The sequence below is a fragment of the Micromys minutus genome, assembly GCF_963924665.1.
Source record: "Micromys minutus genome assembly, chromosome: 4".
Classification (NCBI taxonomy): domain Eukaryota; kingdom Metazoa; phylum Chordata; class Mammalia; order Rodentia; family Muridae; genus Micromys; species Micromys minutus.
The window spans coordinates 62,243,261-62,264,759 of NC_137973.1; the positions used below are offsets into that span (position 1 = coordinate 62,243,261).

The 21,499-nt window shown below is 42.5% G+C and overlaps 1 protein-coding gene across 2 annotated transcripts in view; it reads right to left on the reverse strand.

Moving 5' to 3' along the window:
* Positions 1–21,499, reverse strand: part of EGF (epidermal growth factor) — a 92,093-nt gene that overhangs the window by 41,081 nt on the left and 29,513 nt on the right. For both annotated transcript variants that reach the window (XM_080915758.1, XM_080915757.1), the window contains exons 2-8: positions 19,854–20,053; positions 17,928–18,109; positions 17,300–17,527; positions 16,440–16,642; positions 5,235–5,360; positions 3,555–3,677; positions 356–478 (exon numbers count right to left, since the gene is read on the reverse strand). In XM_080915758.1, coding sequence (XP_080771884.1) covers positions 356–478; positions 3,555–3,677; positions 5,235–5,360; positions 16,440–16,642; positions 17,300–17,527; positions 17,928–18,109; positions 19,854–19,970 — 1,102 coding nt within the window. In that variant the 5' untranslated portion in view covers positions 19,971–20,053. The remainder of the gene's footprint in view (positions 1–355; positions 479–3,554; positions 3,678–5,234; positions 5,361–16,439; positions 16,643–17,299; positions 17,528–17,927; positions 18,110–19,853; positions 20,054–21,499) is intronic.

Consider the following 21,499-nt stretch of genomic DNA (forward strand, 5'->3'; position numbering starts at 1 on the left):
TTCTATCCAGACTTCTGTGTGCTTAATTTTCTAGCAAGAGAAAACCACGGGGATATTTATCAGCTGCCTCCAATATGCTGAGCACTCTATCCTTCTGGAGCACCGAGTCACATCAGGGGTTTACAAAACTGCTAGTAACTGGTAATGCTAGCCCAGGACTAACAATGTCAAAGGACATTCTAGAAACCACTCTACTGTCTTAAGAACCTCCTAGATTTATCTACTAATCTGTTACATAAATGTCTTTCAATACGTGGTAACTGGTAAACCTAGTCTGTTTTGGCAATAGAGTAAAATTTTCAGTGTCTCTTAGAAGATTCATATTGTTAAGTCAACGAAGGGCCGATAAACTCACCAGTGCATGTCTTCCCATCTGTCCCGAGCACTGAACCTGTGGGACAGATGCACAGGGGACCATCTGATGTCAGGATACAGCCATGGCTGCACTCTGATACATTGCCTGGACAGGAAACAAGTTCTAATTAAGAAGAACAAAGGAAGATTAGTGTTAAATTGGTTGTAACCAGTTGCTACTCTGAAAGGAGAAAGTTGAATTTTAAAAAAATCTAACATTTATGAGATACCACAATATTGAGAAATACCAAAACAAGGAACAAAATATCAATTTAAGTTTAAAAAATGTAAAAAACGAGAATTTTGGGAAACTACCACCAATCTCCTATGAGTTTTTCCTACTTTGAATGAGATTTTTTAAGTTGTTAGAAACCAAAATTCCAAAATATTTTACATAGAATTTTACCAAGTGATTCTGGAGATTATACAAGTCAGAAACAGCAAAGGTATTGTATGTATACTTAAATGTTGGAAGAAAAATGAAAGGCTCTTAAGAAATACCAAAATTTATGATAAATACATAGGAATACACCACGTATGTGTGCTAACATGCAACTTTGGAACACTGGGAAATGGGGTCAGGAAAAGAGAAAGGAAGACATCAGGAAAGGATAGAAAATTCAGATTAGAAAGGGCTCCAACTGGGAGTGATGTCACACACCTATAATCCCAGCCACAGAAAGCTGAGGCAGGAGAACCTCAAGATCAGGGCCAACCTACACTATACTAAAGTGTCGAAATAAACCTAATGAAAATAAAACCTCCAAGTGCACATAAACTTGTACTAGAGAAAGTGTTATTTCAGACAGGTGTACACATAAAAGTCCAACAGTAATACAGTCCAACTGCATCATGGTTTAAGAAACTTAAACCCTATTCTATACCCTGCATAAAAATTAACTGCATCAAATTTGAACGTAAATTTAACATGTCTATCATTAAAGTTCTTGAAGCTTTGGGAGTGAAGTAAAACTGTATGTGTCCCTGTTGGCATATGATGGGGCCTATATTCTACCCTTTTACATCTAGTCTTTCAGGTCAGTGATGATAGGTAATTTCCATACAGTTTGTTATTTATTATCCATCAGTTCCGATGAGCCAGGTTTCATAAAACCAGATGATACACAGACAGACCAATTCTTCACCATCTACATAATAAGCATGATCTCAAACACGTGTCTGTACATTAGTCATGCTAAGAGTCAATTAAAAACCAGGACTAGACAATATCTGAATATGCAATCCTCAATTTTCACTGGGGGGTACCCACAGGAATTCACAATATTCTCTGTTTCTCTTTAAGTACACGCTAACATTGATACCCCCCAAATTTAGAAACGACTAATTCACTAGCAAATTATCTCCTCTAAATACAATTTTGTCACATTTGTTTTGTCCTATACTGTAAGAATTGTGTCTTGGGAAAGCAGACAGTTAATGAGATAAAGTTTCCTTTACAAAAGCTTCCTAAGTAATAATAATAATAATTAGAAAGAAATGGAAGGACAAGAATATTACTTCAAAACTATTGGTGAAATAATAGATCTGGGAGATATTAAAAAATGTGACTGGTGAGCTCTATAACACATGAATGGCTGACCTCACAATACAAAGGAACCACAGGGCATTATCTATACCGTGGTGGAGGCACACATATATTTACGATGTATTCTGGCCAAGAAATGTCAATGCCAAATCTAATCCAGTTTATAGGTATAATTACAAGTTCACAGAACATTGTAGGGACATTTAGAAAATGTAATCGACAAAAGCCACAAAGCAGCAAGCTCTGGAGCAAATAAAAATAGTTAATTTAATTAACACTATACGAGGGATGAGAAGAGACTATGAGAGACAGGTGCATCAAGCTAAAACATGGGATTCAAACAAATCTGTTTTGTAGAACAATTTTTAAAGATGTTGTAAACTAACAACACCCTCTGCAGCACAAGCTTATGTATACTTGAAGGTTTTGTGTTTTTTTTTATTTTTTAAAACGACTTTATTTTACAAAACAAAGATAAATGTACAGATTTTAAACATTTTTTGCTTAAAATTATACATTTTTTGTTTTTATTCGTGTTTTATACAGTTGCATAATAGAAAAAATTGATACTTGATGCTATTAAGAATTATTGTCGAATGTTGAGTTTATTGCCAGCACTCCATAGTCAAGCTGACCAACTTCGTTTGCTCACTTGTATCATTCTAGACTTGCAGAAATATTTTCGCCATGAATATGTGTAGTGATGCTCACAAGGGGGAGTGATTTTTTTAAATACTGTGACCATCTAGTTATGGACCTCAGAGATAAGTCAGCATGGCCTGAAGCCACTTCAAGTACTAAAATGAATTGAACTATAGCAATATAAATTTGAACAGAGTAATTTTTCCTCTCTTGTCTGGTGGTGTTTTTAAACTGAGAAGTAAGTTGACCTCACATCTACTGCAGAGTGTGCTGCATTCATTCCCTCCTCATCCTTTGGTTCCTAGTCTTTGCCTAGTCAGTAGTTCATAACTTAGTGTTCTTTTTGCTTCAAAAAAATTGAAAGAAAATTTTCATTCCATGAATCACTTTCTTCTGCATGGACACCTGCTTATCCCTTTGTTTAAATGTAAATGTTCCCTTATGCTTTTGAAATAAATTTCATTTTGTAATTAAAAAAAGAATTATTGTCAATGTTAGGGGTATAACAGTAACGTTTGATTGTATCTAAAAACTGACAGATATTATACTAGGGGGTCATAGTTCATTTAAGATGTAATAATGTATCATCCCTGGTTATTATATGCCCCTCTTTTAAAGACACACTGAAGTATTAGGTGATATAGATTAAAATAGAAATATATGTGTTTGTTTATATAGTTTTATTTCCCTTGCTCTGGACTTTGTCTTTTCTTTTTCTCAATGGGTCTGTAGTAGAGCCTAGTTATACATGTGGCTGATGGTTTTTAAGACAAAGTCCTTCTCTGTAGTCCAAGCTGGCCCTGAACTTGTGATTCTCCTACCTTTGCCTGGAGAGTGCTGGGTGTACAACTCACACCACAATGCCCAGCTTCAGCCGGCCATGTTGTCTAAAGTGAAATAAATCCCAGGTAATTTTGATGCCCACTGCTAACCAAACACCAACTCAGATCATAGCCACCTTAGGGACACAACTGCAAATAAAGCAACGCAATGATGAGTCGCTGTGGCTTACCATGACATTGCTTCCCATCAGGGAGCAGAACAAATCCTGTAGGGCACGTGCAGAAATAGGATCCAGGAGTGTTTTCGCACCCAAGAGTACAGCCGTGGTTCTGAAAGGCACACTCATTGACATCTGTACAACGACAACAGCAACCCACAGTCACATTGTCCTTGAAAACAAGTTGTGATGTCCCCTAGTTGGCACAAATAACCATGGGACACTTTCCCAACCCTCAGAGAGGGCAATGGAAGACTTCAGTGCTCACGAAAGTAATTTCCATCGGTCCAGGGTTACTAAGAGACAACGTTCTCACAGCGATAGACAGAATTTACCCTTTACTGCTGGAGAGATGGCTCAGTGGTTAAGAACACTAACTGTTCCTCCAAAGGTCCTGGGTTCAATTCCCGGCATATGATGGCTCACAGCCGTCTACAGTGGGATCTGATGCCCTCTTCTGGTGTGTCTGAAGAGAGTGACAGTGTACTCACATACATGAAATAAACAAATCTTTTTAAAAAATAAAGAAAAGTTAAGATGAAATCCCCAACTCCCTTTTGTTACTCTGAGGATCGATCTGTGGGTGTCACTGTGTCAGTCACTCGGCTGCATGCCTTCTTCCTCTCTGTGTGAGAAGGGTTCTCCTCAAGCCTCCACAGCTGGCCTGAACTCACTATGAAGCCCAGGGTGGCCTTGAACTGCAATCCTACTCCGGCCTCCCTTGATGCTGGGCTTAGAACATTTTAGCCAGTTTAGGATATTCCCTGCTTTTGGTCTTTCCCCTCCTCAGGAGGGACACTTCTCAACAATTCTGCTCTGACTGGAGTGCCTGGTTTCAGCCTTTGCCTCAGCAGCATCAGCTCTGGGCATGAGCAAGGGACTGTACTCTGTAAGCTAGATGTGCCCGAAGTCAACGGATTCCTTTGAACGTGCACCTTCTAAAACACAAGTCACTTCTCCAGGGCTCCAGGGTTGATTATACTGGACCAGGAACTTCCGAACAGGAGGAGGTCTAGATAAGGAAGCAGCTGGATTCAGTTTCCCTAGGTTCTCTCTAGATCTCATGAGGGGTGAGATATGTATGGAAGACTCTCAATCTGGTGGTACCTATGGAATTATTCCTAAAAACATATAAAATCTAAGAAAAGAATTTGCTCATATTGATATTTTGCACAAAGTCAAAATACAAGAGAAGTAAGAGAGAGGGAAGAAGAGAGAGGGAGAGAGTGTGAGAGAAAGAGATAGGGAGGGAGAGACAGTGACACACAGAGAGGAGGGTGAGAGGGAAAGGGAGAGTGATTATTTGACTGTATTCAGAAACCTCTGGCTTAAAGTTGAAGACATGGCTCAGAGGTTAAAAGCAGTTGCTGTTCTTACAAAAGACCTGAGTTCGGTTCCTAGTACCCACACGATGGCTCACATTCTTAATTACAGGTCCAGATGATTCTATTCATATATATATATATATATGAAAAGACCTGAGAGTATATTAGAAATTAAGACAGAAGAAAAAGTTTCTTTCTGAGGAAAGAAGGAAGGGAGGAAGCGAGCAAGAGAGGAAGAAAACAAATTTGATTTTTGGGGAGCCCTAGACAACCCGCCCCCAGGGATGCGAGCCACAAACAGACGCACTTAACAAGCAGAGCTCTTTGCACTTGTCAAAGGATAGCTTTCGGTGCATGTGCACATTACCTTCGCAGTACTTCCGGTCTCGGCTTAACGTATAGCCCTCAGCGCATGCGCACGAACCGGACTTAGGGTCTTGCTCACAGACACTGTAACGGCACTGTCCTCTTCTCTGTTTGCAACGTTCGGAGTCTAAAACAGAAGATTATTTATTTCAGAGCAAGGGGCGATGCGGATTTTTGACAGAGGGCCATGCTAGAACTCTTGTCTCGCAGTGACGTCACAGCGGTGCCGCCTACAGCTCGCTCCAATCAGTCGGCCAGCAGGATCTCCCTCCCTGCACCACCGGTGGCCAAGCCTCTTAATTTGCATAATCACTAGGCTCCTGTTCAGGGTCAGGGCAGGGCGTCCTAATTAGCTGGAGATGGTATTCAATTTGCAAAATGAGCGTCGTTTATCAGCGCTTTTATTTTGCTTTACATTTGTATATTAAAACTACAATACGATATCTTTGAGTTTAAAAAGCCTCACACTTTAAAATGCGTTTTTTCTTGACTAAAATACATCTCAGGTCTGGTTTTTTATGGCCATTATTTAAAGAATCGGGTTTTAGACTTCATACCATGGGCATTTGCCTTACTTCTGAATATTTTGTTTTACTGCTGGTAGCATCCAGTATGTCATGAAATAATATCCCAGGGAAAAATGTAAAGTATGCTCAGTAAAACGAATGCTTGGGGCGAATTAGCCAGAGTTGGGTTAAGTCACATTTAGCTGAATGCTACTGTTACATGTAGTTATTAACCATAAATTGAGGCTTAGGTTAAATTCACTGATGAATAAATGGCTCATATAGTAATTTTACTTTTCAGACCCAAACGTCAAGAATTAACAACGGTAACATGTATCCCTTTTCAAAATGTTAACAAGAGCTTTGTCCATTTTGCTCCCTCCCACATTTTACCAGTTTTAATTGTAGACCCCTTATAAACTGCTTTAGAACTTTTGTAAAGTGCTTTAGAAGTACAGAAGTAAGCCTATGGGTGAGTGAAATTTTTCAGAATGCTAGAGATGTAGTGACAGAGACCTGGGAAGAGGTGACAATCAAGACAGAAGATTGGAGGTGGGCGTGGAGACACAGACCTTTAACCCCCGTACACTGTAGTCGGAGGCAAAGGCAAGAATGTGTCTAGCGAGACTCTGTCTTTAAAAACAAGACGTCACTGTCAAAAGATAAAATTTGAACGAATTTAGTTAAATGAGGTCTTTGTCTTTTATTTGCAATCCATAAGTCGAGCAACAGTTCATCTAACCCTGGAGAGGCGCTATGTGAGCCGCAAGGGACCGAACCACTGGCCTGCGGGGAAAGAGGAAGTGGCAATAGGAGACCAGATTGGCTGGGGTCCCGCTTGTCAGGGCTAAACCAGCAGGACTGGGGGCGGGGGATGGAACGTGGGGGGGGGGGGGCTTGGCTATGGCCATTCTCCTGACTGCTCAGGTTAGGGAAACAATCGGTCACGTGGAACGTCATACGGTTGGGTCTGTCCCGGGGCAGCTTCACACTCCGTCTAAGCCAGTGGCATTTTTAGTCAGTGTCAATGAGAAACATAGAAAAGGGAACCCCAGGAGTCTACACAGTACAGACTCTAGAGTGATTCTGATGCTGGGAGTATTCAAAGTAGACTTTTAGGAACTCTAGCCCAGTGTTTAGAACTGAGTATAGCCATGTGTTACTTGTGGGTAACTACTTTTAGCTAATCTGTCTTATTTCCTTAAATATTTCTAATTTTTCCCCAAACAACTAAGTGCACGGTCTCGCCAACTAGCAATACAAATTCAAAGTCTACTGGATATGTTGAGCTATGTGGACAGTCTTTTGGAAATTAATTCTAAAATTTTGTTTACTCTCTGGTTTTATATCAGTTATGCACACATATTAATTATTAATATTTCTGTGCTTCGGATATAAGCAAAATTAGGAACCAGGGATGTAGTTCTTGCCTAACTTGCAGAAAGCCCTGGGCTTATCATTGTACATCTATGATATGCTCAGAAGGTGGAGGCAGGAGAGAAGATGAAGGCCATCTTCAGCTATGTGGTAAGTTCAAAGCCAGTCTGGTGTACAAATCCTTGTCAAAAAGAAAGGAAGGAAGGAGGAGAAGAAAGGAATTAACTGTTAAGTAATGTTAAAAATAAAATGGCTCAAATAAAGAATGAGTAAAATTAGAAATGCATAGTTATTGGAAACAAAACATAGTCATTTCAATTTAAAAAATCAAAGCATAAACATGTTAATTTTGTAACTTTACACGTGCACATTACAATCCAGAGGAGGCTGCATCAGCCTCTCAATGTCACCAAAATGCTACCACTTCCCTAAGGGAGAAAGAAGATTATGTTTCCTATAAATACTCCTTATAAACATCTTTTTGAGTCCAGCGTGGTAGATAATTATAGGATTAAGAGCCATGAAAACCAAGTTCTGTTTCTGCCTTCCACAATCACTTTATGCCTTTGACCTTCCATTCCTAATCCATGAAATGGAATTGTTGAAACAGATACTCTCTGACACCCCCTCCCTCTTTGTTTTAAATTTATTTTTGAAGCGCCAAGGATCAGACTCATGGCTTTGTAACACTAGACGAGCGCTCTACCACAGACCGACACCCCCAGGTCACTTCCCTTCCCAAACAGGGCCATGCTCTGTAATCCAACCTGAGCTCAAATGTTCGGGCCTCATGCTCAGACTCCTGAGTTCTGGGATGATTGGTGTGAACCACAACCCCCAGCTCTTCTTTTAGAAAAAGTTATGATTCTAAAAAGAATTGTTTATAGTAATTCTTTAAATTTACAACTCAAAGATGTCAAACTTGGTGACTGCTTAATATACGGTAATAAAAAATATCAAACTAATTGACGAAGAAAACCTTGCTCTGTAAGGAGGTATGCTGGGTTTTATTCGAGTCTACTACTGACGATCGTACTTTTTATTTCTATTCTGTTAGACCATCATGTGGTCCTGGTAACTGCACCCCTGCTTGGTTTGCCCTTGAATTCCCAGTCAACTTTGCTGATAGAACTGAGAACCTGAAAGTTCTCCTCTGCCCCCTGCTGGTGGTTTCCAGTGATAGCCAGTATTAATATGAGCCACTCCCCGACGCTAAACAGGGGGTGGGGGGGGAGGGGCGTAATGATCCCAGTTCTGTGGCTATGCTGATTGCGTGACCTGAATTCAGACGCTAAACACTTGAAAGGTCATTTCAGGAAGCTGCCAAACACATGGTTGAGAGTCGTATTTTTGTTTAATCGTTTTAAGCTGCTGCCATTCTTTAGCTTCCAAATCAGCCAAAGCTAACACTCAAAATACTGCGTCTGTCCTCAGGTAACACCCCTCCGCAGGGCCGGCAGAGGGCTTACCTAATCTCCAGATCAACTGAAGCCCGATGGTGGAGTTTAATGTCCACAGCCTACCGTGCCTTCAGCTGCCTGTTCCTGGTCTAGTTCTAAGCAGGGTGCATGACATTTCCTAGCCTGCGCCCCTCCACTCCCTGTGCTTCGTGCTTTGATTCTATCTTAAATTCTGTGTAGCATACACCCCACCAAGAAAGCTTTTCTAGTCTTTGTTCAGTCATTTTACCCTAATGATTCGGTGTTCTTTTTTTTTTTGGAAGCAGGGTTTCTCTGTGTAGCCACCACCACCCAACCCTAATGATTCTTATAAGTCAGTATTTGGCATTCCCTAAATATTTAGCACATATCAATAGAATTAGAGTACCATTTTACAAAGTAAATTATGTCAATGTTCAGAACAAACCCTCAGAATAGTTACAACAGATATTGTTTTACCGATAAAGTATCGGAATTAGTGAAAGATCAAATAAGTGTAAAATTGTGACTCCGCCTCAGGCCTTCTGAATGCAGACTACATGTTCTATCATGTATATATGGACTCTCTCTCTCTTTCTGTGTGCATGTGTATGTGCCTGTGTACATAATAATTAAAATGTTACAGTGTGCTAAAGCTCTGTAAAACCTGTGATTACATTTTTATTCACTTGTTTATTGCCTTTCTTATTGGTGAGCTCTCATAAATCATTGCCTGAACCTCCTCAAAGATTCCCCAAAGTATCTGGCATAGATTTGGGGGGTGAGCAAGAGGGTTCTCTGTGAACACACACACACACACACACACACACACACACACACACACACACACTAAAGATATCACCTGAATAGGATTTGGCTTCTTGCTATTTTTATTTTTCTGGAGTCCTTTAAGAATTAGAATGTAAACCAACCAATGGCTTTGAAGTAGTTGAAAAATAGGTGCTTTGGGGCTGGGGATGTAGCAGGCACTTGTCTGGTATGTACGAGTCCCTGTGTTCAATCCCCAGCACTGGGGAAGGTAGAGAGAACTAGCATCGGTGACACCCTCGCTTTCTTATTTCATGCCCATGTCTGACAAGCCTGGCCATCCCACAGAGTAAAGGTGGGGCATCTGAGGTGTGCACGGCCCTGCTCCCAGGTCACCTGTGTCCCCACTCACACAGTGGCTGCACAACTCCAATGGTCATTCTAAGCCTGGCCTTGGCCCTGCATCTCAGGCCTCTAGCATCAGCATCGCCACAGAGAGGAGAGCCTAGTGTTCATCTTTCTCATGCAGACAAGCCTCAGACAAGCTTCTCTGGGGAAAGATGGTGCTGTTTGAGTATCAAGAGAATAGTAACAACCAACAGAAACATGCCAATCACTTAAAAACGGGGGAGCGGTTTATAAAAGATGCTTTGGGTGATCCTGGGAAGCTAATTCTTTCTTCTGCAAACATGTATGTCAAGGTAAAGCATCAAGTTTTGAATTTGCATTTCCTATACTAGCTCCTTGGAGCAATACTTTACTTGATATAGAAAGATTCCTCTGTGTAAAGGAATTCTAGCAGATACATAGTGTTAGAGTAGATGGTTTCACTCTGAGCTCTTATTTAAAAAAAAATGACGCTAGTGACGTAGGCACTAATCAGCAGCTTCTAAAGCCATTGTGAGAAGAGAAGACGGGACGTTTTACAGATGATAGACCAAGCTGTCAACTTCTGACCTGCTTGTTAGCCAAAACCAGACCAGGAGCTGCCCCTGTGCGTCCATAAATTGGTACAATAGGAGGAATGCAGCGCCACCTGCAGTCTCATCTGGGAAGTGTTCTGGAAAAAGCATACGGGCTCTTACCAGGCCTCTGGGGCTAACGCTCCAATTCTAGGAATGACAAGGGAGACAAACATGTTAAGTGACACCATTACTCAGTATGGAGAATTCAGAAAGTGGACAGCTCTCTAGGACAAACACATGACAAGGAAAGGCCACAGGTTAAAGAATGATCAGAGACCCCATTCAGCAGGCACGCGGGAACCAGCATGGTGTGAGCCCTCGCAGCAGCAGGAGAAGCCTACACTGCAAGTCTGGCTTTGCTCACCCGGCAGCACGGGCTTCTGATGCTCGCTGAGCTATGGCAGTAGCTGTGAAGGATAGAACAACCCACATTTTATTTAAAATGTCTACAAATACTAGCTTCTGGAATTAAAGAAAGCCAGTGGTATTTTGTGCATGAAGTGACTTTAAAAATCTTTCACACCATTTGGATGACGGCTTCCCCTGCTGGCCAATGAATAATTTTCGAGACTCATAATCTCAAAGCTCGAGTCTACATCTAAGGAAAGCAGAAGAAAGTGTAAAAATAATAGTGATAAAGTTAGACCTTCTACAAAATCACACCTGTGAGCAGTCAAAACATAAAGTCTTTAGAAGTTCACTGTTAATACATCAATAGTGTGAAGGGTAGATGACAATGTGGCAGAAAACAGGTTTTCCCAAAACACGTCAAAGAAATCTGTGCTATGAAACAAATGACCAGTGGAATGAGAGTCCAGCAAGGGCCGAGGAAGGGACGTACAGTGTCAACCAGCCTGAGTTCAAATCCAACCCCACCACAATGAAAAACCTCTGAGATGTGTTTTTAGTCTGTAAGACAGTACTCAAATCACACCCCTGTCCAGAAAGTTATCACAAAGTTAGAGGACACAATCTAGGGAAAGGCTCCAAGTAGAAAACTCTGGGGACACTCAGTGAGCAGGCCTGTTGCTCTTACGCATGAAGGCAGTGTTCCTAGGTACTGCCTGTCTTAAAAACCGGTTCCTTATAATCTAGAGGAGGGTGTGACAAAGGTGGGGTGGGGGTGGAGCGGTGCTTACATTTTCTTGGCATTGGAGCACAATAGAGAACTGTATTCCCTGTCTTAGCTGCTAAGGAAGTTTAGACAGACAATGACAACTAGGCTTGCTGGTGCCATATGATTGGAGAACTTCTCCAAGAACACATTCTCTGCAAATACAGTCTCAGAACTCTGAGGCACAACCACTGAGTTGGTCAGGAAAGGTGTTCTCGAAGGTGGTGGTGTAGAGCTATTTCTCAGGGGATAAGAAGCAGGCCAAGGAAGAGAAGGGGAGGGAGGGGAAGAAGGGAAGAGAGAAGAGGAGAGGGAGGGGGAATGGGGGAGGGGAAGAGAAGGGTTCTTGAGTGTGCTGACTGGCCTGGCACCCTCCTCAGGAAGAATGTCACATCTTTGAGGCTGTCTGGGACAGGGAATGAAATACACCATGGCAGAAAATGAAGTGCCCTTGTAAGATAAAAAGCCGTGAAATGTGCAGAGGGGCCAGTGAGGAGCCTATGCATTTGTTGCTGGGAGTTGTGAAAGGTTTTAACCAAGGTGGGACAAGGTCAGGTTCTCACCTGTGGAGGCTGTTGGTCCCTGCAGCCTAGGCAATGGAGGTAGGGTACCTACCTTCATGGGATGAGGTGGGGACAGTGAAGAGGGGAAGCTGTGGGAGCAGGACCAAGTTTTGCTTATAGGTGAAGAGTTGTTTGGATCTGGAGGTTGGGACATCAAACAGGGGGGAAGGAGCAACTCCTGGATTTCTAGTCTGGGAGACAGGGTCAGTACTGACCCCTTTCACTGAGCTAGAGAGACTAGGAGACAGCAGGGTGGTGGTCAAGGTTCACAGGTCAGTTATCCCCTTTGGAGCAAAGATATCCAGGAAGGATGCTCAGAAGGCAGAAATGGAAGCTTCAGTGAAGATGTCCTGCAACCAAGTGTATGCAACTATTGTCTGTGATGCAGAATCCTGTCCTTGCAGGATGCACAGAGCAAGCAAGGAAAGAGCTCTCCAGCCAGCAGGTCTTTCTGCCTCCTACCAAGAATGAGAGGGCAGTAACATGAAGCTTCTATGTGTAAAGTCAGCCTGTCTTACAGGAATGAGAATACACATAGACCAGCACATCAGTCTTTTTGAAGAGCTAATTGGCTTTGCTTCCATGATTGGCATCTCTGCCTGGCCCCCTATGAAACATTATGGATAAGTCTCAATGCTTTGACTCTATCTCCCTTGCAGCTTTCCTTTACAATAACATCATCACAATTTAAATTTTGTCTAGAGTCAAAGTTGTCAAGATTGGGTGTGCTCTAGAAAGAACAGACTTAAGTCATGGACTGATGTTTAAGAAATCACATGGGAAAACGCTACAAGCTTAATGGTCCTTAGTGCATCTAACCATATGTAATGCTCCATTCGAGGAGAGTCAGCCTGCTTAAACCACTTGCTAAACCCAGCATCCCAGAGTCATTTGGCCTTGGAAGGGTCCTTCTGGAGTGCACATACAGAATCTTATAGCACATCCCTGATAAGGAGTGGCTTAGTTATTGTCAAGAAGAAATAAATTTGTGGATGCTCTTTGCATCAAGTACTTGCCATACCAAAAAATGACACCAGCTGGGCTACTTAATTTTTCCCTCACAGAAGTAGCTTCACAGCCGCGTGGGTGCTGACCACTCTCAGAGAAGCTCTAATTACAGACAAGCCTGAAGAAGGAACCCAGCAGTCTCCAGAGAAGCGTGCCTTTATAGTTAAAAGGTCTCAGGCACGTTGAGGACCTGATCAAAGTAATATGCTTATATTATCCCTAGGGGAGACAATGATATATTTCATATGCGTCATCTAACACATAAAACCAATGTGTGTTGGTCCCCTGTGTCCCAGATGAAGAACCCCTGCTCTCTAATGACTTAAAAACAACTTAAACTCACTAATGATGGCCAATGTGGCAATGCTCTTGAAATCCACAGGTGCCTTGCACATGGAGTACGTATGAAAGTCACACCTAGGTCAAAGACTGGAGCTAATTCCCAGGCTTATGGTTTGGCACTGGGCTTGGCTTTCCAAACAAGGTCTACTCATTGTCTTGTGTTTTGAGGCTGCTCTTCAGTAAATCTTCTGAAAATCATGCTGTCAACGGTCTTACTTGAATACTTATCAAAAGTGCTGGCCAAGAATCATGGATTCTGGAGAGATATGCTCATGGTAGAGAAAACATAATCGGAAGTATTGAATGGTAGTCCCCCCCCCAAAAAAATCCATAGATTGCAAACTAAGAGCTGAGAAAAGGCCACTGGGCATTAACTAGCTGTCTAGTCACCAAAAGGTTCACTCCGGGTCTCTAAGGTCAGAACTAGGACATACATACAATGATTCCAGTTATTTCACAATGCTGCTTGATGGGCCAGCATAGTAGTGACATACATGGACACACATTGGAAGGTGCAAAGGCACCATGGAAATACGGAAGCTGGTGGTGATGGCCAACATCCGTAACTGTGATTTAGTAAGTGAGAACAGTTAACTGAAATCACTAAGACTAATGAACACCTCCCCAAAGCAGCCGTTCTGTGTTTACTGTATGCCATCAGCGCTCCAGCAGTGAGATTAGCTGAAGGCGGTGAGTCAGGCTGCTCTGGGAAGAAACTGGCAGCCTTTGGAATTCACAGCCTTCACCTGGGGACCATTTTTAGTTTTTATTTTACAAAGCTGCTGCCAGGTTGTCGAAATTCAAGGCACTGCTATAGCTCTCAGATAATTCCTTTCTGAGATCAGCAGTTAGAAGTCAGAGCACTTCACCAAGTATCGAAGTGTTTTTGTTCTTTGCAGCTCTTCTTCCATTGGAAGCATCGCTGTTACAGAAGTTTGACTTTCTAGCTCAGGTTTAAAGCCAAATAAAAAAGATTCTCACTGTTAGCTCTTCAAGTTCGAGACAGATAGCAAGGTGAGCCCCTTCCCCCTTGATGACAGCCACCCTCCCACGAGCCCAGGCCACCTGCTCAGCTGTGTGGTTCCCTTAGGAGACATGCCCAAACATGAGAACATCTACATACATGCAGCACAGACCATCAGCCCGAAACATGTCCACACTATCAGCAAACCCTATGGCCTTCAATAGGAAGGACTCAGGACATCTACCATGAGTGACTCATCCGGCTATTTGGGAATAAAACTAAGGGTATTTGGAAACTTCCTTAAAATGTTTGCATGAGGGTGAGAGAGGAGGAGGGACTGGTTGGAAGAGTGGGAGGGGTTCTAGAGAGGGCAAGGGAGGCGAGCTTGATTAAAGCACATGTGCAAAGATGTCATCACAAAACACAGTAATTTGTGCTAATAAATATAAAGTTATGTGGCAGATTCCACATTGAACTAGCTAACACACACACACAAACACACACACACACACACACACACGAACACACACACACACACACACATAAATAAATACACACACTTTGAAACATGCAACCCCAGCAATTAGATGCTTAAATGTTCAATGAAAACCTACTACGCTTGGAAGTTGAAATTTGAGTCTGTGACTTGATTTAGTCAATCATTCATTCACTTGGCTAACATTATTTAAAACTCACAATTATATGTTGCAGTTACAATGGCCAAAAATACACAGCAGTAAGACGTACGATTTGGCTATACATTTCCTCGTGTCACACAGAAACAAGCAGGAAGGAAAACAGAGACGAAAGCGAGCTAATGCATAATTACACCCAATAATAATCCGATGACAGGTGCAATGAAAGGCAACTGGGAGATGAGGGAGCAGGAGGTGAGGGAGCACTCACTCGGAAGCAGGAGGTGAGGGAGCACTCACTCGGAAGCAGGAGGTGAGGGAGCACTCACCCGGAAGCAGGAGGTGAGGGAGCACTCACTCGGAAGCAGGAGGTGAGGGAGCACTCACTCGGAAGCAGGAGGTGAGGGAGCACTCACTCGGAAGCAGGAGGTGAGGGAGCACTCACTCGGAAGCAGGAGGTGAGGGAGCACTCACTCGGAAGCAGGAGGTGAGGGAGCACTCACTCGGAATGTGATCCGAGCACACAGGACACTCAGGGACACCCAGACCAGGCAGAAGAACTTAATGAAGCCTAAAGGCAGGAGCAGCAGGAGCTGCTGGAGGACCTGAAGGACATCTGGTATAGCAGAGAGATTGCACATTTGGGATGAACTTATGAGGGGGAATGGAAGGAACTTGGTGGGGGAATGGTGATCCCCCAGACTATATCCCCAAAAATATTGAGACAGTTGAGCTGAGAGCAATTTAACCTCTTCAGGCCCAGGCAAGATCTCTGCCCTCACTCTCTCCTGCCTAAGGCAAGGCATGGTCTCACAGGGAGGGCAAGGACAAAAGTACCAAAGTTAGCTTCGCCCTCCCTGCCAGACAAACCTAGAGATGTAGATTCTAACAGCTCCCAGCAGCCTCTGACCATCATTAATTTTTCCACCCACAGAGGCCACCAGCAGGGACTCAAAGACTGTTTTCTGTCACTCACTCATCCATGAATATGTTCTCTAAGGGCCCATGTGCTCAGATGGGTCCTTTTCCATCAGCCAATCAAACAGCCCCTGGCGCTCAGCTTTGCTCTCAGTGTACCCTTCAGTGAACTCATTACAATGCATTATGATGTATCAACTTGCTTTTCTTAAAAAAAAAAAAAAAAATGTTTCCCATCTGTTCATATAGAGCATGCAAGCATATCAAGTCAAACCATTTTATTTTGTTTTATTATTTGGGTTTTAAGTACCACACATACAATGGCCATTCATAAAAAAGTGAATCTCGACCAGGAAATGTTAGCCAAATAAATGAATAATTGACTAAGTCTAGTCACTTCCTAGGCTTAATTTCATTAGGAATCCTGAATGTCTCCCTCATATATACAAAGGCCAATGCTAATGCATGTGTTTTACTCTCTCTGTAATCTGTTTTATTGCAGAACTACCTTAGCTAAGAACTGATGGAGGGCGAATTAAAAATATTACCTTCCTACACACCCTACTTCCTGATCTAGCTTGAGCCGGGACAGAAGAAGTGAATACAAGCCAGGTACCTAGCGACTCACCGGAGCCCTGCTCACTGTCCTCTGTCCGGGGCTGTGCACGTGGGTGGACCAGTCTCAGTCCTCTGGGCGGTGCAAAGGATGGATCGAGGTTAATTCTAACCGAGTCCTTCCCGGTGTGTTTGTTGGCTATCCAAATTGCCTTCTTTTTCAACGCCGAGTAGAATATCCGGTCACCAAAAAGGGCCATTGTAAACAAACTGTGCCTAAAAACAACCAGAAAGTAAAGGGGGTGGGGTGGAGGGGGGGCTGAATAATAGGACGTGTATTACTTGAATTTTTAGAGCTGAATTCCTCCCCCACATGAATTTTGTTTGTTTTTGTTTGAATTTTAGTCACTTTATCTTCAGTCTTCACTTTGGTTTAGAAGAACAAATGAGGTGTAAGATCTGGCTTATGTCGCCGTACTCAGACTGACTAGGGTAAATCGTTTACTTCCATTTGATCCCTGATCCTCTGTCGCTGGTGTGGTGAAAACAGAGACACAACCAGGGATCACCTCTGAGTAAAACGCTGACTTTGGTAGCTTCACACCAGGGTGGGCTGTGCTTTCTCCACAAGCTGGTTTCTGAGCAAGTCTCACAAGAGACTGTGCTTCACAAATAGATTGGAAAATAAAGGAGAAGGACATATAAATATGATCAACCGTAGAAGCTTACCCCAGGCTAACACACATTGCTAAGTATTGTTCGCATATATTTACTTAATCTTCACAAAGCCACCAACAAACGCGTACACTCTTACCAGAACCATGTTAAAGGAAACCTAAATCAGGTACATTAACAAAGTCACCGATGGTTGACAAGAGTAAAGTTAATTTGTTACACTAATTGCTTTGGCTGCATGTCAAAAGCAAAACGTACTGTGCTTGATGTCTGATAACAAGGGTGGAGCCTCCGTCATAATCACAGGAAAGAATGTAATCTCGGCTTCCTTCTCTGCTCTCCTGAACCCAAAAGAGCCGTTTGTCCAGGACATCCAGAGTCAGTACCGATATCTGCTCCGGTGTCTCCAGCAGTGTTTTTACATCCACACCCCTGAGATCTGCTCTGTGAAGGCTGCCGACCACCTCTGAAGACCAAAATATCAACCTGTGGGTCAACACATCATGCAGAACCATTACTGAATGAGCAGCCACTCAAGTGGGGGGCTCTAGGGGATCCCACCTCTGGTGCCTGCCCAGGGGAGTCTGAGCGCTTTGAACGAGAAGTTAAATATGTGTATGTATTTCCTACTGGAAGCGCCGCATGATCGAAAGTGGGAAGGGAAAGTAAGCGTTTATAGAATAGCGTCAGGCAGGGAGACCGGTCTACAGTCCCAATCCAGTCATTTGTTTTGGGGAAAATGGCGCCCGTGTATTGTCAAAGACGTGCATCTCTCGCAGGAGTCCTTTCAAGTAATACAATGTACAAATCTTGGTAAGATTTGAAGCTCATTTCAATCTTCTTTAAAATAAAACCAACAGATTTTACTTATTTATTCATTTTTTACCTCTTTATTGGATCCACTGCTATATTTGCCGGATGTTTTAAGGAACTTAGGAGAACACGGGAATTGTTCCCTCTCATATCTGTTACGGTGATGACTCCATTCTGTTGCTCTGCCCAGAGAACCTCTTCATCTATCCAGTTTATGGCCATCCCAGAAACATTCTTCTCTACACTGCACACTGTCTGCAAAACCAAATTTCAACTTTATAAATATTTCACAGTTCACAATGAAATTGCTACTTTATTGCACATTTAAAGTCTGCCATTTTAGTATTTAGCATTTAAATGCATTCCCTGTATCTCTTAAATAATGAGATGCTCACAGAGATTTCATTTTGATTCACAAACAGTACAACCCTCCTTTTGAATAGACATTTTATATCATAGCTTTGAAACCTAAAAATATCCTATAGACTATTGAAATCAGAACACCAGCCACAATATATTTTTCACAGATATTTAAAAAATGCTTAAAACAGTTTTTAAGGGATAGAGAGATGGCTCAGGAGTTAAGAATACTGTCTGTTCTTCCAGAGGTCCTGAGTTCAATTCCCAGCAACCAGATGGTGGCTCACAACCATCTGCAATGGGAACTGATGCCTTCTTGTGTTTCTAAAGACAGTAACAATGTACTCATATTCATAAAATAAATAAATCTTTAAAAACAAAATACAAAAAACCCACCATTTTTTTAAAAATTCCATTTGTTGATGCAATTATAACATGAATTCAATTTTAGGTCTTTCTAAACTCTGGTAAAATTCCACTGGGGTTTTGAGCAGAATTATCAAGTGGAAGCCCTTCCCAACCTCCTTTGAAAGAGGATCTCAGGTCCTCCAGACTGGCCTTGAACTGTCTGAGCACTTGAGGGTGCCCTCCATCTCCAGATCCTCCAAACTTTTAGATTTCCACGCTGTTCTAGCACATGGCTGGAGTGTATGGAACAGCAGAACTTGTTAAAGTGAGGCTAGCCAGCATTAGAGATGCGCTAAGACAGATTAGCACCTAATTGAAGCTTTTAGGGATAATTGGAAGGAGAGAGGTTTAGTTTGGAAGAGAAGAAAAAAAAAAGCCAAACACTGAGCACTTTGTGTTGGGAATAAATGCTCAAGGTTCTGCTAATCACCTGCTTTCTGTAATCCATCCCTTGGGACATTCCTCCTGGGACTCACTGCTGAGTTCTACCAGTTCAAGAGAAAGATTAAGGGTCTTTTGTATGTACTTGAAATACAACACTTTTTATCTGTCCTTGGCTTCATCCCCCCCCAGGGTACAAATACTTTGAGAATACAAAGCCAACTTTGGGGGGTACTGTTGGCATTCCCGCCCCCCCCCCCACTGTCCATGAGAAGAAAAATGTTTACAGATAAAACAGACTTTCTTCACTAACACACTACTGACTCTTGAAGTGGGTAGTGCTTCACTACGGGGCTGTCTCACACAGCACAGGACATCACAGGACATTGATCAATAGCCTTGCCCTGGGCCCACCGGATGCCTGAAGCATCTTCGTTGCCTATCGTATTTACTTGTGACAACCAAAAAAGACAGCTGTCAAATATTCATAGAGGGACAAAACCATCTGAGGTACAAAATGCAAATGAAGTCTTCATGGCAATGGACTTAAGATAAAATGTTTTCAGAATTACACTTATTCTCCCGTGATAGAGGCTTCCAAGTGTCGATTTGATCAGTGTGCATATTAAATGCCTACAGTTAGCCCCTGCGCCTTTGAACCATGGTGTATTTTTGGGTATCTCCCCATCCAAGTTCTAAGTACTCTTTAGCTCCCAAGATCAGGCCCATTCAGAGAACTCCGACCTTAGACAAATTACTTACACATTATAAATTTAGTATTATAAATTTATACATTTGTCAGATTTTTGTATAAATTCTTCATATACCATGTGGGATAATGGTACTTTACCTCTTGTCCTGACCCATTAAAGAAAACTCTTTGCAAAAGTTGTCTTTCTAAATTCACCCAATAGAGTCTCTGCTCCTTGTAATGAAAATCCATAAGCACCGAGACACCAGCATCCATCGACAAATGCTGGTGATTTGTTCCATCTGGGTCAATCCGAGAGATGCTGTTTCCTTGTGAGAAAAGCAGGAAGGGGCCAGGACCTGGTTGGGGAGGGGAGAAAGAAACCAACATATAAATTTTCAGTGATATTTAATATTATATACATAAAATACTTCCCATGACAACTAATATATGCAGAAGTAACTTAAATTTTTACTCTTATATTTTAAATAAAAGCTGTTCTATACAGAATAGAGGACTTCTGCCTATTCCTACAAACTATTGTCTTTATAGGTGGATTATAAGAAATGTGCATTGCTAATTATGAAAAAGCTAATTTTTTAAAGAGACATATATGTTCTACTGATGTACATTTGATACACATTATCAAGAAACAAGGTAAGGTTTTCTAACATAAAAAAGGGTCTGTATGGATGTTGGTTTTAGCTGTGTAAACTGGGAATAAAATTACTACATTAATCACTTAGGGTTGCTATGGCCAAAATGCCTGATCGATTTGCTCTGAATCAGAGTGTAATAGCATCAAACCCATTGTGGTGGGGAGGGGAGGCTGCTACATGAGGGTAGCACCAGTGCGTGGAGAAGGATGCTCACATCATAGTGGACCAGAGAGCAAAAAGAGCGGCAGAGACAAAATACTGACTCCAACCCTGGTTATCTGCTGTGGTGACACCTCCTGAAGGTTCCTCCAATCACTGCAGCACGTGAGGACCGACTGCTCAAGCATTAGCCCACAGAGAACACAGCAGATCCAAACCATAACAATTACAGATACTATTGTGGAAATGGATGCTCTCTCTTCCAGCTTCTCCTTGTGGCCAAAGCCACCAGGTACTGACACAGAATAGGGTGAAGAGCAGAGGGGAGTCTTAAGTGGAAGCAGAGAGACTTGGATACTGGCTTCTAAATGTCAGGAAACATTTTTGACCGTGGAGAAACGTCAGCACAATATGGGTACACAGGAGATGTGGGGGGGGGGGGGAGCAATAGCTTCTTATTCTTGGAAGACATCGTGAGGAGAAGCAACAAGGTGGGTATCCAAACAGGACCAACAGGGGAAAGAGGAGGACACACGGACCCTATAAAATACCCAAGCTCATGTCTGGGGCCATTTACTGAGACAACTAGGTCAGCTGTCTCCAAATAGCAATGGACGAGAATCTCAATGGACAACTCGTTATTAGGAGGTAGAGAAGGCAGAAGTGAGTCAGTAGGGGTGCATCATTGAGAGCTGTGGAACCGAGGCATCTTCCTCTATTGCTGTTTCTGCTTCCTGCCAGCAGAGAGGTACAGATGTTCTACAGATGTTCTCGCTTCTGTTATGTTCTGCCTCGTAGTGGACCAAACACGCAGCCCAGCAAGTACAGACCAAAACTCTGAACCTATGAACCTAAGTCCTTTCTCCTGAAGAGCTATTCTGGACCTAGCAGCACAAAACTCCTCGGACATACCTGTCTTCCTGTGCTTGCTAGCAAGGCTCTCTGACCGTCTTCCAGAATTTCTCCTGCTATGGGACTATTAGAGTA